At 30.5% G+C, this 13,585-nt stretch overlaps 2 protein-coding genes across 3 annotated transcripts; both read right to left on the bottom strand.

The window, feature by feature from the left end:
* Window positions 1-1,284: 1,284 nt before the first annotated feature.
* On the bottom strand, window positions 1,285-5,784 carry LOC130894886 (saccharopine dehydrogenase-like oxidoreductase). Its single transcript, XM_057801909.1, has 7 exons — window positions 5,453-5,784; window positions 4,813-4,989; window positions 4,518-4,754; window positions 4,200-4,467; window positions 3,901-4,138; window positions 2,535-2,800; window positions 1,285-1,734 (listed from the first exon to the last, which is right to left on the bottom strand). The coding sequence occupies exons 2-7, from the start codon at window positions 4,985-4,987 to the stop codon at window positions 1,629-1,631; spliced, it is 1,290 nt and encodes a 429-aa protein (XP_057657892.1). The 5' UTR covers window positions 4,988-4,989; window positions 5,453-5,784; the 3' UTR covers window positions 1,285-1,628.
* Window positions 5,785-7,264: 1,480 nt separating this feature from the next.
* Window positions 7,265-10,798, bottom strand: LOC130894900 (G kinase-anchoring protein 1-like). 2 transcript variants are annotated; one of them, XM_057801931.1, is made up of 6 exons: window positions 10,459-10,779; window positions 10,124-10,400; window positions 9,918-10,069; window positions 7,837-7,963; window positions 7,613-7,785; window positions 7,265-7,513 (listed from the first exon to the last, which is right to left on the bottom strand). In XM_057801931.1, exons 1-6 carry the CDS (start codon window positions 10,600-10,602, stop codon window positions 7,496-7,498), a joined length of 891 nt encoding a protein of 296 aa, XP_057657914.1. In that variant the 5' UTR covers window positions 10,603-10,779; the 3' UTR covers window positions 7,265-7,495. The 2 variants fall into 2 exon arrangements, with proteins under 2 accessions (XP_057657914.1, XP_057657913.1); XM_057801930.1 differs by having other exon boundaries at window positions 7,265-7,785; window positions 10,459-10,798.
* Window positions 10,799-13,585: the final 2,787 nt, after the last annotated feature.

The following is a 13,585-nucleotide window of genomic DNA, read 5'->3' as shown; positions in this document are numbered from 1 at the left end:
GTGGTGATACCGTGAATCTTCGAAGCATCCAAGTGTTTGAATATCATACATTTTTATAATAATTTTGATGTGTTGAAGAGATCAATGCGAATAATTATTCAAATTCGTCTACGTTTATTCTCTCTTTTGTAATAAAAGTAGAAAGAATAGAAAACCACTTGACATCTTTGATACAGAAAAGTGACAGGAAAAACATTATCTTGACGTCTGTAGTAATTTGTAGTTTTTTTTTATCAAATTCCGTGTATAAAGTTAATCCTGTGAGAATGTATTTTCTTTTTGATATTCAATATTTTCTTCCTAATTATTTTTAGGTCCTCAAAAACATTCTGCATTTCTTTTATATAAAACACAGTTTCTTTATTTTAGAGCAATATTCGGTCACGATTTTTTTTTACCAAAAATGCTTCTGATTTAAATTTTTTATAAATAATCATCATGTAGATTTAAGTTAGTGATATTGTATTTATATTAGGGCACCATTTACATCTAAAGAATTTATTTTATCCCCTTTTCTTGCTGTACCCTTGGGAATACTCAGTGTTTAAGAGAGGATCTGTTTAACCTACTCATCGTAGAAATTTCAGAATGTGGAATTGGTTTTACCTTCTATATTCTTTTCCGAGGAGTATTCTATTGTTTTGTAGCTGATATCACAGAATTGTTCAGGTCCTATGAAGGGTTTGTCTGTTTGTACTCAAGGGAGTCTGTCAGCTTTTTTCTATACCTTGTTCAGGCATCCCCGAACCAGTTGGAGTTTACAGATCTAATGGCTGTTTGACAGGATGGTGATCTCCTAGTCCCTTTCTAGATGGAACTAAACAAATTTTGCAGTTGCTTTTATTTGTGTTTAAAAAATGTTTGTGTTATCTAGGCCCTCAGAGTGTTTTGGTTCTAGGACTAGAGATATTATTTCGACTACACTGTATTTTGAATTACAAATGTGGTAATGAATTGTGCAATAGTATTAGATAATTTAATATGTCGTGAATTTAGATGATCAGACTTCATAACCTTTAAATAGCATTTGCTTTATAAATTTAGTTTTTCTATTACTCCATCTGTGTACCGATGTCCAGTGTTTTCACGCGAACGTGCGAGTAGTCACTGCCTTTAAGAAATTTTGTTGACGGCGTTGTTGCCAGATTTTCTTATATTTACTCAATTTCCGTAATAAATGAATTTTCAGTTGCTGTTTTTTTAATACCCCGAATTTTTTGTGCAAATATGGATTTTTGGATAAAAATTCGATAATTGAGGATTTTGAAATGAATAAAAAATAAATCGTAAGAAGAAAATTTTAATCTCATAAAATAAGGACATTACAAATATTAGAATAAAAACAATATAAAATTACGATTAACATATAGAGGTGATTAAAACTGAGTAATTAGCATTATTAGAATAAGCTAATTAATATAATCTTATTAATATACTAATTAATTAACGATAATAAGTAGCATTTATGTTTTTTTTAATTTTCAACAAAAATATCAAAATCTAGCGATTAAAGTTAATAAATATATTTTTTTCAAATGCACTCAATCAGTCTTCTAAATATATGTTTAACTACTAGTTATAATTAAAGGGGGGCACAATCTTGACTGATTGATCAAGTAATTATTACATTAGAGATCTTTTTCGCTAATAATTTCAAAAGTTATTTCGTTATCCATAAGATATTTCATCAGGGTAGTGTTTTTGAACGCTGCCCCCGGCGTATAAACTCCTCCCCTAAAACAAGTAAATATTCACCAATGAAAATGTGGTTTCCAAAAGTTTCCAAAAAAAATTTAATTCAAAAAACTTTCAAGTGAATGGTTGAATACACGGAGAGAAGAAGGTCAGATTTATACACTGCGAAAAATGGTACATTTTAATGACATTTACTAGTATTTTTCGTTGGTTTCCATAATTCATTATTCAAAGTAAATAATATGCTGTTCCAGGTGTCTTTCTAATAAATTTTAAAAAATTAAAGATTTATGACACTAGATATCGTGCTACTTACTGTAAGATCATACAAAAGATTTTTGGTTAGGTTGAAAGCCTGCGAAGCTTGAAAAAAATAAAAGGTAAACACCTGAAATATGGACCTCCAAGTACAAAGTCCTCCTTGAAGGAGCCTTTACAAATCGATTATAGGACCAATACTCTTTAAAAACTAAGTTAAAGGGCACTTTAATCTAAGGAAACCTTTAGTTAAAGTGACAGTTAGGATGGGATTATGAAACCGGCCATAAGTTACACATTTTATTGTAGTGTATGTATAAAAAACATTTTCTAGTGTACTCTGTTGTTATTCTAACTGGATATCTCTGAAATTGTACATTTGACAACATTGAAAACAAATATTCCTTTTATGTTTCCGAATTTTAAGCACACACTGTATATATACAATTTAAATGATGTTTTAAGTACAATAAGTTTCAAGTATTCTTTTCTTATTTGAAAAAACAACATTTTTTAATACAAATAATTAACTATCAGAATAAAAATTATTAAAAAAATTAATTAGTGGAAAGTAAACTCACTTTTGTGGCAACTTATCCTTTTCCGTGGCAATCATAAGAGCCGCACCGACTACTCCTGCACAAGTGGTACCGTATCCGGGGTTTTTTCCTTTTAATTGGGCTATTACTTGTTTATTTGGCGGTGTACTATATTCGTCATCCTTATCCGCCAATTTTTCTTTCCAGCCTTCACCGTAAAAAGTTATTTGGAAAAATTGCTTTTCAATTGTTTCTTCGGATGGAGTTTCATCTTTACTGAAGAAACCCAATGTGAATATGTTAGGATACTGAAATAAAAATTTTTAAATACACCGAGAGACAATTTGTGACTATATTAAAAATGATGGAAAAATGTTTTGATATGCCATCTCTTTTGGGGGGGTCTAGATGAAGCCAAAAGTCGGAGCACCTCACTTGAGGGAGGGGATAATTTTTTCACCTTACACGACAGAGAAAAAAAAGTACATTTGGGGGTAAAAAAATATCTATAATCCTATAGATAAAATTTGAAGGGATTCATGGAGGAAATGGAGGGAGATGAAAATTTGGTTTTTACTCGTCTTAGCATAACCTAGTCATTGATGTATGGTAGCACTACTTTCCTCTCATTTAGGTTGGTGGAGGATCTTTCTGATTTGGAGGGCCTATAATTGGATTGGATTCAAAATATTTTAAAGAACCCCTCCCCTCCCTAGCTACAGAGGTGAAAAAAAATTGAACCTCAAAATTAGGAGCCACTTATGCTTTGATAGGTAAGTAAAGTAATTTATACAAATCGATTCAGAAGAATGAAGAAATTTTTGTGGTCATATACAAAATCGTTACAAAAAGGGTTCGAAATTTTTTAAAATTTAATTTTTGAAATTTCGAGGATAATTGTGGCAGATGAGGGAAGTTTTACTATAGGCCTATTATGTGACTTGATGTTTCCTACATTTTTATTCTCTTTACCTCATTTATTAAAAAATTGTGTTTTGTTTTTTAATTTTCTTGTTATATTAAAATTAAGGAAAAAATTGTGAAAATTTGAAAATAAACCAAACGAAAAATTTTATCTTCTGGCATAATCAAATTTTACAGGGAAACAATCACCATAATACTTTTCAAACCAATTACAATGCACAGATTTTTGCTTAAATCACTTTTTGAAAAAAGTCATTCACTGTAACAAATTGTATCAATCTATTGAAGGGAATGAGCCTAAACCGTGACCCCATTAAATGGTACTTCAAGGAAAAAATAAGAAAATGTGATTTTGGTGACTTTTAACCATAAATTCAGAATTTAGTAATTGTTAATATTGTTAATTTCTGCTAAACTAATGTGTTCAAATTAAAATAAATTAACTTCTCCCACTTAATCCATTTATATAAAAAATTATACTTACATTGAGTAACCAACGTTTACCAAATTCAAATTTAACCAAAAAGCTCCACAATAAGAAACACAAAACGATTCCGATTACTTCAATAAAATTCCGTACAGTGAAAAACGTATCTACTTGAATCGGTCTTTTAGATTCGTTTTCATACAAATATCTTTGTGTTCTTTTCATAACTGACCGATCGGCTCCAGGAAATGGTAATATCCATCCTTTCACCTTGTCAGAACGATGTGGTAAAGTACTAAAATTAATAGAAGTCAAAAATAAAAGTTACAAGTCCCTAAATGATACAAAAAACTTACTTTGATTTAAGTTTAGGCTTGAAACTTGGTAATCTTTTAGAAAACAACTTTTTACGTAATTCAGAAAGTTCAGTGGCATGTTTTAAACCATATACCAAACTATGCCAAGTTCCGTAATTAATATTTGGCCCCGAGACTTTACCATCTACCCAAACTTTCAAATAAGTTACAGCACTGTTTAAAACGCCATCGAATTTGTCTTGAAGATATACTAATCCATAATCACTGGGAATACAATCAAAACCACAAGCATTCACAATATATATACCTTAAAAAATATCTTTGTCAGCACTAACAAAACATTGTGTCTATTTCTACCTTTTTCCCTAGCAAGCTCATCATACTCCAAAAGTACAGTCTCCATAAACTGAGGTTCACCGGTTACATCAACATAATTAGTACCTGCTGTTACGCAAGCCTTGACAACAGGCATTCCCAAAAATCTATAAGGTCCACAACAGTTTATCACAACTTTAGCTCTTTGTGCCATCTTCAACAAAGAATCATCATCTTTAATATCTGTTATAATAATTGGTATTCCCGACAAATCGGCTTCTAAAATGGAAGATAGTTGGAGAAAAGTCGGATCAATTGAAAATTAAAATACCCTCACCAACTTTTTTCCCCATTTTTTCCAAAACATCTTTTAATTTGTCTTCGGATCGACCCGCTACACCCCAAGTCAGATTTTTTTCTTTGGAAACTTTAAACACATATGGAACACAATGCAAGCCTGTAAACCCTGTGGCTCCAAGAATCACAAGATCCAAACGAGTAGGATCGGCCATTTCTAGATTACGCAAAAATTATATTAAAAAGATTATTTAGAAATCATATTCAGATATAAGATGAACAGAAATCAATTTAAATTGTGCAAAATGAGTCACGTAAAATATGTTAATGGAGATATTAGTGATAATTGATGTACAATCAATAACAAGGTTAAGTAAAAAATAATTATTACTTTTAGTGGACAAATATCTCAAATAAATTGTTCTTAAATCTTATTAAATAGTTCAAAGTTCATTCTAGCATTTATATTACAATTTAATATAAATGATATCAATTACATCTATTAATAATAAAATTTCAATTGCGTTCTAGTAATTTCGATTCTATACAATAATATCTGAATGTTAATTATTCGTAGTAATAAAAATAGTAAAATTTTATATAATATTTAATTCTATTTTTTACAACTTCTTGGATAACTTAAAGATAGAAAAAAGTTAATATACTACAAAGAAACTTACCTTTTTTTTACTTCACTTTGTATTTCTTTAAATACCGGTGATACAGTACCGGGTATAATATAATAACACGTCACAACTTTGAACTGTAAACTTTTCAACATTATTTATATACTCCCTTGAATGTGGCTCCACCAATGGTGCTTTAATGAACTTTGTAATGTCAGAAAAATTTTACACATAAGAAAATATTTTATTTTTTGTGATACGCGTAAATACAAAATGTGATTGAAATATCGGGTGACTATTGAATATTTACTCTATGAATTCAAATCGTTAATCTCATATTTGGAAAAATTTTTTTTTTAATGTTTGCATATCCGTGGTCTCGATCTTATATGTATAATATCAGGCAGTTGAATTTTTTGTTTTATACTAGTCGTTTTATCATTTGCATTTTGTGCATAATTAATTATTAATCTCATTTCTAATGAGTTGAATTAAATATAATCACAGGCAACTTAATAAAAAGCTTATAACGATTTAAAACACCTGTCAGATTATATTTGACTAATCACAGAACGAGTGCAAGTCTTAAACCATACAATTAGGAAACGACTTTTCGGTAACTATGATAAGGATTACCCTGATCATGATCTGAATGTTCGGAAACTAATCCATTACCTCTCCTTTAGTAAATGATGTGATTTACTTCAAATTGAGCTGATTCTATGATATGGTGGATTAAATGGAATAACATACTGAGACACTCTAACCTAAAATTAACTTGTCAATACAAAAAACTACGGTTGTAGAGATTAGCCAAAAAACAAGTCAATCTAACCTCAAACTTTTCAGTCATCTGTCAAATGAGCTGAACTAAGTTATTTCCGTAAAACAAAGGTTGGTGATGGATCGATGAGGGAAATATCTCCATTCATCATGAATGAAATTAAATGGGGTGTAGAATGAGCTACACTTAAATGAGTTTAAATTATCTGAGATTTACTGCAAAAAGAACGTTACTATTATTGGTTTGCTTGCATTTAAATCCTTGTCACTGTAATCGGATTTCTAAAATTATAATTTCACTCCAAAATTAGCTAAGAGAATAAAATGTATATAACATTAATCTTATTGAATAATAAACGCCAATAATTCAATGTCAGCTACAACGTTTCTTTTTAATTTGAAATACGTACAAAAACATATAGTTTAGTGGTAAATATTACAAAAATGACAAGTATGATGAATGCGCACGCACCGGCTTAAAAATCCTTACTTAGATCCGAGGATATCTTGAACGTATTCAGAACATGTTCTGAGCTAGAAATGTGTACTCTACGAACAAATGCGCTTTATTCGCACAATTTCAAATTTCTCATGAATTCGATGACAGAACATGTTCAAGATCTCTACGCGAATGAAGCTATAGAATCGTACAAGATAGTTTCGACGTTAGTTCTTTCACTAACTACAGTCACGAACTCGTCCACTGATGTAAATCGCTAAGCCAGTTCTGCTCAATTATGTAAACAGAACGGGTACAAAAACATTATGATTTTTATATACGGCAAATATTTCTTTACATTGGTTTTTATAACTTATTTACAGTATTTTTTATAGAATCAATTTCTAGGAAAAGTCTAGTGACCGAATTATCGGGAAATCCGTTGGGTATAAATAGGCGTTTGTTTATCAGCTAGTAGTTAGTTTGATGTCATCCCGAACACATTGGGATAGACAGACACATTTCTCAAATTATAACTTAACAGTTGGGTTATGTTTGTGTAAAATTATTTTTTAGTTTTGGTAAATGAATATTTTGGGGTTGGAGAGGAAAATGGATAAAATTACAGAAATAAAATAAAACAATTACTTACAATCAGTTTATTTAGTCGAGTTTTAAAATTAAAACATTATGAAAATACAAACATAAAAAATAATATCACGTAATAGTTGTGGAAACTTCACTTCTTATTCTGAAATATGAACGAAAAGGACAAAACAATATTTGTATCAACTCTAAAAATAAAAACAGAAACGTCCATGCATAAAAACCAAGTCAAAAAAAAGCAGAAATCTGTTCGAATGCCAAAACAATTACTAAGTCTTCTTTTTTTTCTGAAAAAAAAAACAAACCAAAATCAAAGAAAAAAACAAAACAAAACCAAATAAGACGATAACAAACGAATAACTCATATGAAAACTATTTATTTTTACCTTTTGTTTGGCATGGGATTCCGATGCAGATCCGCTCAAATTTGAGATTGTCAAATTAGCCTTGGACCTTTCTTGTTCTAAGAGCTTATGCAGCCTACCAACTTCTTCCGTAAGTTCTTCCTTGACCGTAGTCAACTTTTCCAATTCTAACAAGACCGTAGCTTTGTCTTTCACTACAAATATAACTAATAAAAATTATGTTCCTCCTTAGTTATTCTACTTACTCTCCCCTTGGCTTAACATATTATACAACATTTTGTTCCTTTCTTTCACAATAGTAATATCTTTCCTGGCTTGTTCCAGATCTTTTTTCAATACCTCATTTTTATCTATTTCCTTTTGAAGTTTTTCCTAATAAAAGAAGTTTGATTTGAGAAATAACTTTTAAATGTTTAACCTTATGACTGTGTAAGACATCCTGAATAATTAACTTAGGTTAACATAAAAAAAATACCCAATGAGTTGGACATTTATAAAATGGGCAAATGCCCGAGAATTTGACCAAAACCTTTTATATATATATATATATATATATATATATATATATATATATATATATATATATATGTATATATATATATGTATATATATATGTATATATATATATATGTATATATATATGTATATATATATATATATATATATATATATATATATATATATATATATATATGCATGCAATTAAATCAATTCCTAACCTCAAATTTTATCTAATATTTTGTGATTGGTTTAAATATGAAAATAAGTAAAGTAAACTGGCAAAAATTATATCTGCTGCTGCCTTGTTTTCGAAGTCCGGTTGGTTGTAACGCCAAAAGTAACTAGATTTCATCCTAAAATTGCAGCTTGCACGGAATCAAAATGGGACCAAATCGATAATGTTGCAATTGCAATATCTTGCATTAAACAATTAGCCCATGCTTTTGATAAAAAATATTATGTTTTGCATTGCATCATGTCAAGCTACCTTAACAAAGTTGCCCTACTGTAGTTGTTGAAAAAGCTCCATCATACTTTAAACAATAAATACAGAAGAGGATTCTCAATCATGATGTGTTATGGGTTAGAATTGACAAAATGGTAGAGCTGGGGAAGGACTGACAAGGTGATAGAGCTGTTTAAGCCGATTGTCCATACAATTATACCTCTAGAATCTAATGAGCCACAAATTCCTTCAATAACCCAAAAGTTCAAAAATTTCGTTTCAATCCTCTCAAATTGAACAACCGTATATCTGACCTGAGAATGCTGGGAATAAGGAATTGGCATATGATACCTTGAGGCAAGAGATACTGGAATAAACAGACCAAGTTATCAAGTGGATGTAGCACCAATGAAGAAGTGTAGTCTAGATGAATAAGAACAAATGAGTAATGATAGAGTCCCCTAAACTTGAAGGCTGACCCAAGTTAACATTAAACAAAAATAAATCTGACTTGAGAATGCTCAGAATAAGAAATTAGCAAATATTAGCTTGAGATAAGAGAAATTGGAATGGTATTCATGAACAGACCAAGACTCTTAAGTCACCATAGCTCTGGTGAAGAAGTATAGTCTCCAAAAATAAGTTAATGATGCATTTGAATGGGTAAAACATGGTAGAATGGGAATTCGATGTGTAAGAAACATTTGTTATTGATTACTGTAATAAAGTCCCAATAATTTTGACTTGAAAGCCGCTGTTATTGGAAATTGAGTGTGGATAGGTACACCATATTATTATTTGTGTTCTAATACCTTATATAAGTAATTTTTTGGCAGTTTTTACATTTGACTGCAAGAAGCACAGGATGTGGAGAAAGACAAGGGAAAAAAATACTGTAGACAAATGAATTAGCAAAGGATCAGAAAGAGTGGAAAATATTCTGACCCTTCAAAGGGTATAAAGAGTTCTAGAAGATATTTGCTAGAGAACTGAAAGAAGAGTCATTTCAATCAATCAGAAACAACCATAAACAGAGGATAGGAAAGAATGGAATAAATGGATGATAAAATAAGAAAGAAAACTAAAATTCCAATATTCAGACGCTTGAAAAGGTATAAAGAGTTCTAGAGAAGAATATATTTGCTAGAGAACTGAAAGAATCATTATTTCAATCAACCAGAAACAACCATAAAGAGATTTTTAAGAAGTGTATATACAACTGAAAGAATTTTGTGATGTAAAATTGCAGTTTTTTACTTTCCTAAAAAGTTATTCATTTTCACGAAAATTTCTCTGGTATTTCAATCAAAATTCTTTATATGATTTATGAAATTGAATTTTGACCATTTAGAAATTGAAATTTATCAAAAAAATAAGTACCTGACATTGTGCCAGTGAAATAATCTCCTCGATATTATTTGACCGTTCCTTCCTTTTGGCTTCTACTTTTTCCTTTCTGGCTTCTTCTTTGGCTGAATGTAATACTGATTCAAAGAAATCCTGATCGTTTTTGGTCAGCTGATTTACTTTTTCTGATAAAATTTGTAAATTAAGTAATATATCGATGTTGAAATGTTTGTACTAACCTTTCTTTGCTACCGGTTTATCACCATCTAAAAATTGGTCCAATGTCATCGTTTTTGGTTTCTTTTTCTTCGAGTTTTTATCGTTTCCTTGAGTATCTGGAGGTTCGTTTTTCTTTCGATTTTCATAATCCAATTTTGATTGCAATATTGCACTCTGAAGGTCTTGCTCAAAATTTTCATCGATATATTCGGTGTCTTTTTTCTTCCATTCTTCCCATTGTTTACCTTCATTTTTCACTTTTGCCTTAGATTTTTTAGATGATGAATTTGAAGGTTGCTGTTGCAAGAATATAAATAACATTTTTTTACAAAATATTATGAAAGTATTAACGTACCTGTTTTGAGGAAAGCTTATTAGTATTTACTGGAGCCGATTTCTTGTTGACAACTTTTTTCTTATTAGGTTTGCTTTGTGCCGGTATGAAATCATCATCTTCAATTTTTAAGCAAGAAAATCGAGATGGAACTATATTATCCATTTTCAAATAGAACACTGGTTACGAAATATAGCTAAACATATATTATAGAAATTGTAATAATACAATTAGGTCTTTTATTAAAAATTTGTGAATTTCCCTTTTTTTTAACCTATTTTGACGCTTTTTTTTCTAACCTTTCTGACAGACTGTCAATATTCTACTTAAAATTTTACCGGTGCTGTATCAGTTTCTGGCTTTTTTATGTTTTGACGTTTTTCAACCAATCATAATAAATTAAATTAAATACACCTTTCTGACATCTATAATCCAAAATATAAAACAATCAGAAATGTATAGAAAATGTCAATTAATAAAATTATGTTTGAATCTTCAACGAATAGATGTCGTTAACGTGAACATTGTAGATGTAAATGTTATTTTCGGGAAATTTAGGGTTATTTAAATGAAAAAAAAAATGTTTTGAAAACTTTCTAATTGAAAGTGTTTCTGGTATTATTATATATTTGAATGAATGTGTATGTTATGTGTACAGATTTATTCTATTTTATTTTTATTTTCCACTTTATCGCCTTACATACAGGTCTAGAATCGAGGGTAGAGGGGTAGATCATTTCACTGTGAGGCCGCTAGATCGGCGTTGTGATCAAGAGATGGTGTCAAATTGTGTTACCCTAATAATAATACTTTATTATTTCTATTAATAAAAATAGTTGATATATAACGTAATTATATTGAAAAATTATAAGAGTTGTAAAAATGCTTCATGTCAAAAATTTTATCTATGCCCTACTCCACGGTCTTGTAACCGCTCTCTATCCACGTCCATCTCTAGCATCTCTAGATAGCAGCGCCGCGCCATGGCTATTTCAAACACTTAGAATCCGGACAAGAGATACAAGCCGTTATATTTGGGCTTTGTTTCCAGACCTGCATGTAAGACCGTGTCTAAGAGGCTTAAGTGATGTTAAAGAAGAGCTGTCGCAGTTGCTGGATAAAACGCAAATGTCCCTGATTAAGTATTTTCCGATGATTTTGATTCTGAACTATCTGTTTGTTAAGTTAGACTGAATAATTTGAAGTAAGATGGAAGGATTTTGAAAAGTAGGCCACACCTTATCAAAGACCAAATTTATATCAAGGGCAATAATTGTTTTGATCGAGGGATTTGTTGACAGCATGTACATTTCTGTGGCATTGCTGGTTGGTAGAGTGCGAATAGTAAAAACTAAATTGGTGAAGCGAAATTTCATTTAGAACGGGGCTAAATCTGTCTAAATATTAATATACTTTATATACTGATATATTTTGAGTTGTTTGCGCCATTATTGAAGTCTAAATATAGCATTAAATAAATAGGTTAGTTCTACTATAACTTTTTGAGCATTTTTCGTTTTATTGATTAGGTATTAGCGATTTGCTTAGGAGTGGACATCTCTATCAGTTATTCAGTATCGTATTTGTGAGCCTTTCAAACTTTAATTCATTAATTAACATCTTCACGATGCTGCTTTTGTTCCTTTGTGGGCAAACTCGACATCCATCTTGCGCACACCTTTCTCATGTCCAAACCCAACTGCTAGTTCACGCACTTTCAGTCGACGATCATCCAGTGGATTTTCTTCAGCATTTCTGGAGTCGCCACCACATTTTACTGTTGATAACGAAGAAGCAGTCTCGCCCAGAGTAGAATGTAGTTCAGCTTTTATATTGGTTGAGCTGAGGTCTTGTTTTTTATCGCATAACGAAGGACAATTTTTTCCACGGTTGCAAATTAATTGAAAACCTTCACTATTGATGAAACAAATACTAAAAAACGTGGCGTCTTCAAACTGTGTACTTTCTAATACGGTGGTATTTTCAAGCAAATACCGCCATCTTTAGTTCAGGCCGGGTACTTCTGGGACTTATAAAACACAAACCCAAACTTCATTCCTTTAGATTTGTTCGAGTGACGTCTAAAATATTGTTCGAAAAAATGATAAACTTTGAAAGGCTTAATCTCGGAAACCAAAGGGTCTACAGAGAAAGTACTAGTATCAAATTATAGCAAATTTAGTCTACTTTAAAAAAGTTTTTTCAAAAAATAGTCTTTAACTGTTATAATCGGCAAAATTTGAATGAAAACGATTATTTAGCGATTTTTCATGAACTTTATGGGTGGAAACCTGATAGTTTTTCTCAACTTTCTCACAAATAATGAATGAAATGTCTTTCTCTTAAGGAAAAAGCGCCTAGCCAGTATATTTTTTCCTAATTTATTCTATTATGGATATTAACAAAAATTTTCTAATACAACATACCGTGGCAATTATGGACAAATGTGTTGATAGACGGATCATATATTCCTCCCGGAACTTTAATCGTATTACTCTATAAATCATCTGCGCCAAATTAATTTTTGAAAATGCAGCAAATTTTGTATAGTCGTTTTATCAAAATATCAATTAAATAAAATCAATTCGCGCATTCACATTTGATATAATCCCATTATTTTCGAAATTCTCTCATTTCGCTGCGTTTAAAGTGTTTTTGTATGTTTGACTGTTTGAGTGGAAATAATTGTTTATTTTTAAAACTCTATTCTGCAAATTGATTCAGTAGAATTCATTCAATGTGATTTGATTTGTAATTTATAATACCCAAATAGAGGATTTACACTGTTCTAATTTATAATAAGTTTGATCTTGAATCAATAAACAAAATTCATAGACAAGCTACATAATGATTAATATTTTAAATATTGAGTCGTGTGACTGACACACAGATGGCGCTGCCATTGTTCAAATGCATATGACGTGTATGAAGTACCAACATTCAAAAAACTATGTGTAAAATTTTATGACATTTCAATTATTCGGAAAAAAGTAACAGCCATTTAAAATCAGACATCGATGATGGTGAACGTTGTGGTCGTCCAATTTAGATGGCTACTGCAGAAAACACAAAAAAAGTCCACAAATTGGTTATATCTAATCGTTTTTTCAAAGTTGGTGGCGTGTTCACTTACGGTCGATAAAAAACA

The sequence above is a fragment of the Diorhabda carinulata genome, chromosome 6 (genome assembly GCF_026250575.1).
Source record: "Diorhabda carinulata isolate Delta chromosome 6, icDioCari1.1, whole genome shotgun sequence".
Taxonomy (NCBI): domain Eukaryota; kingdom Metazoa; phylum Arthropoda; class Insecta; order Coleoptera; family Chrysomelidae; genus Diorhabda; species Diorhabda carinulata.
The sequence above is the reverse complement of the archived record's forward strand: the minus strand, read 5'-3'. Positions and strand labels throughout refer to the sequence as shown.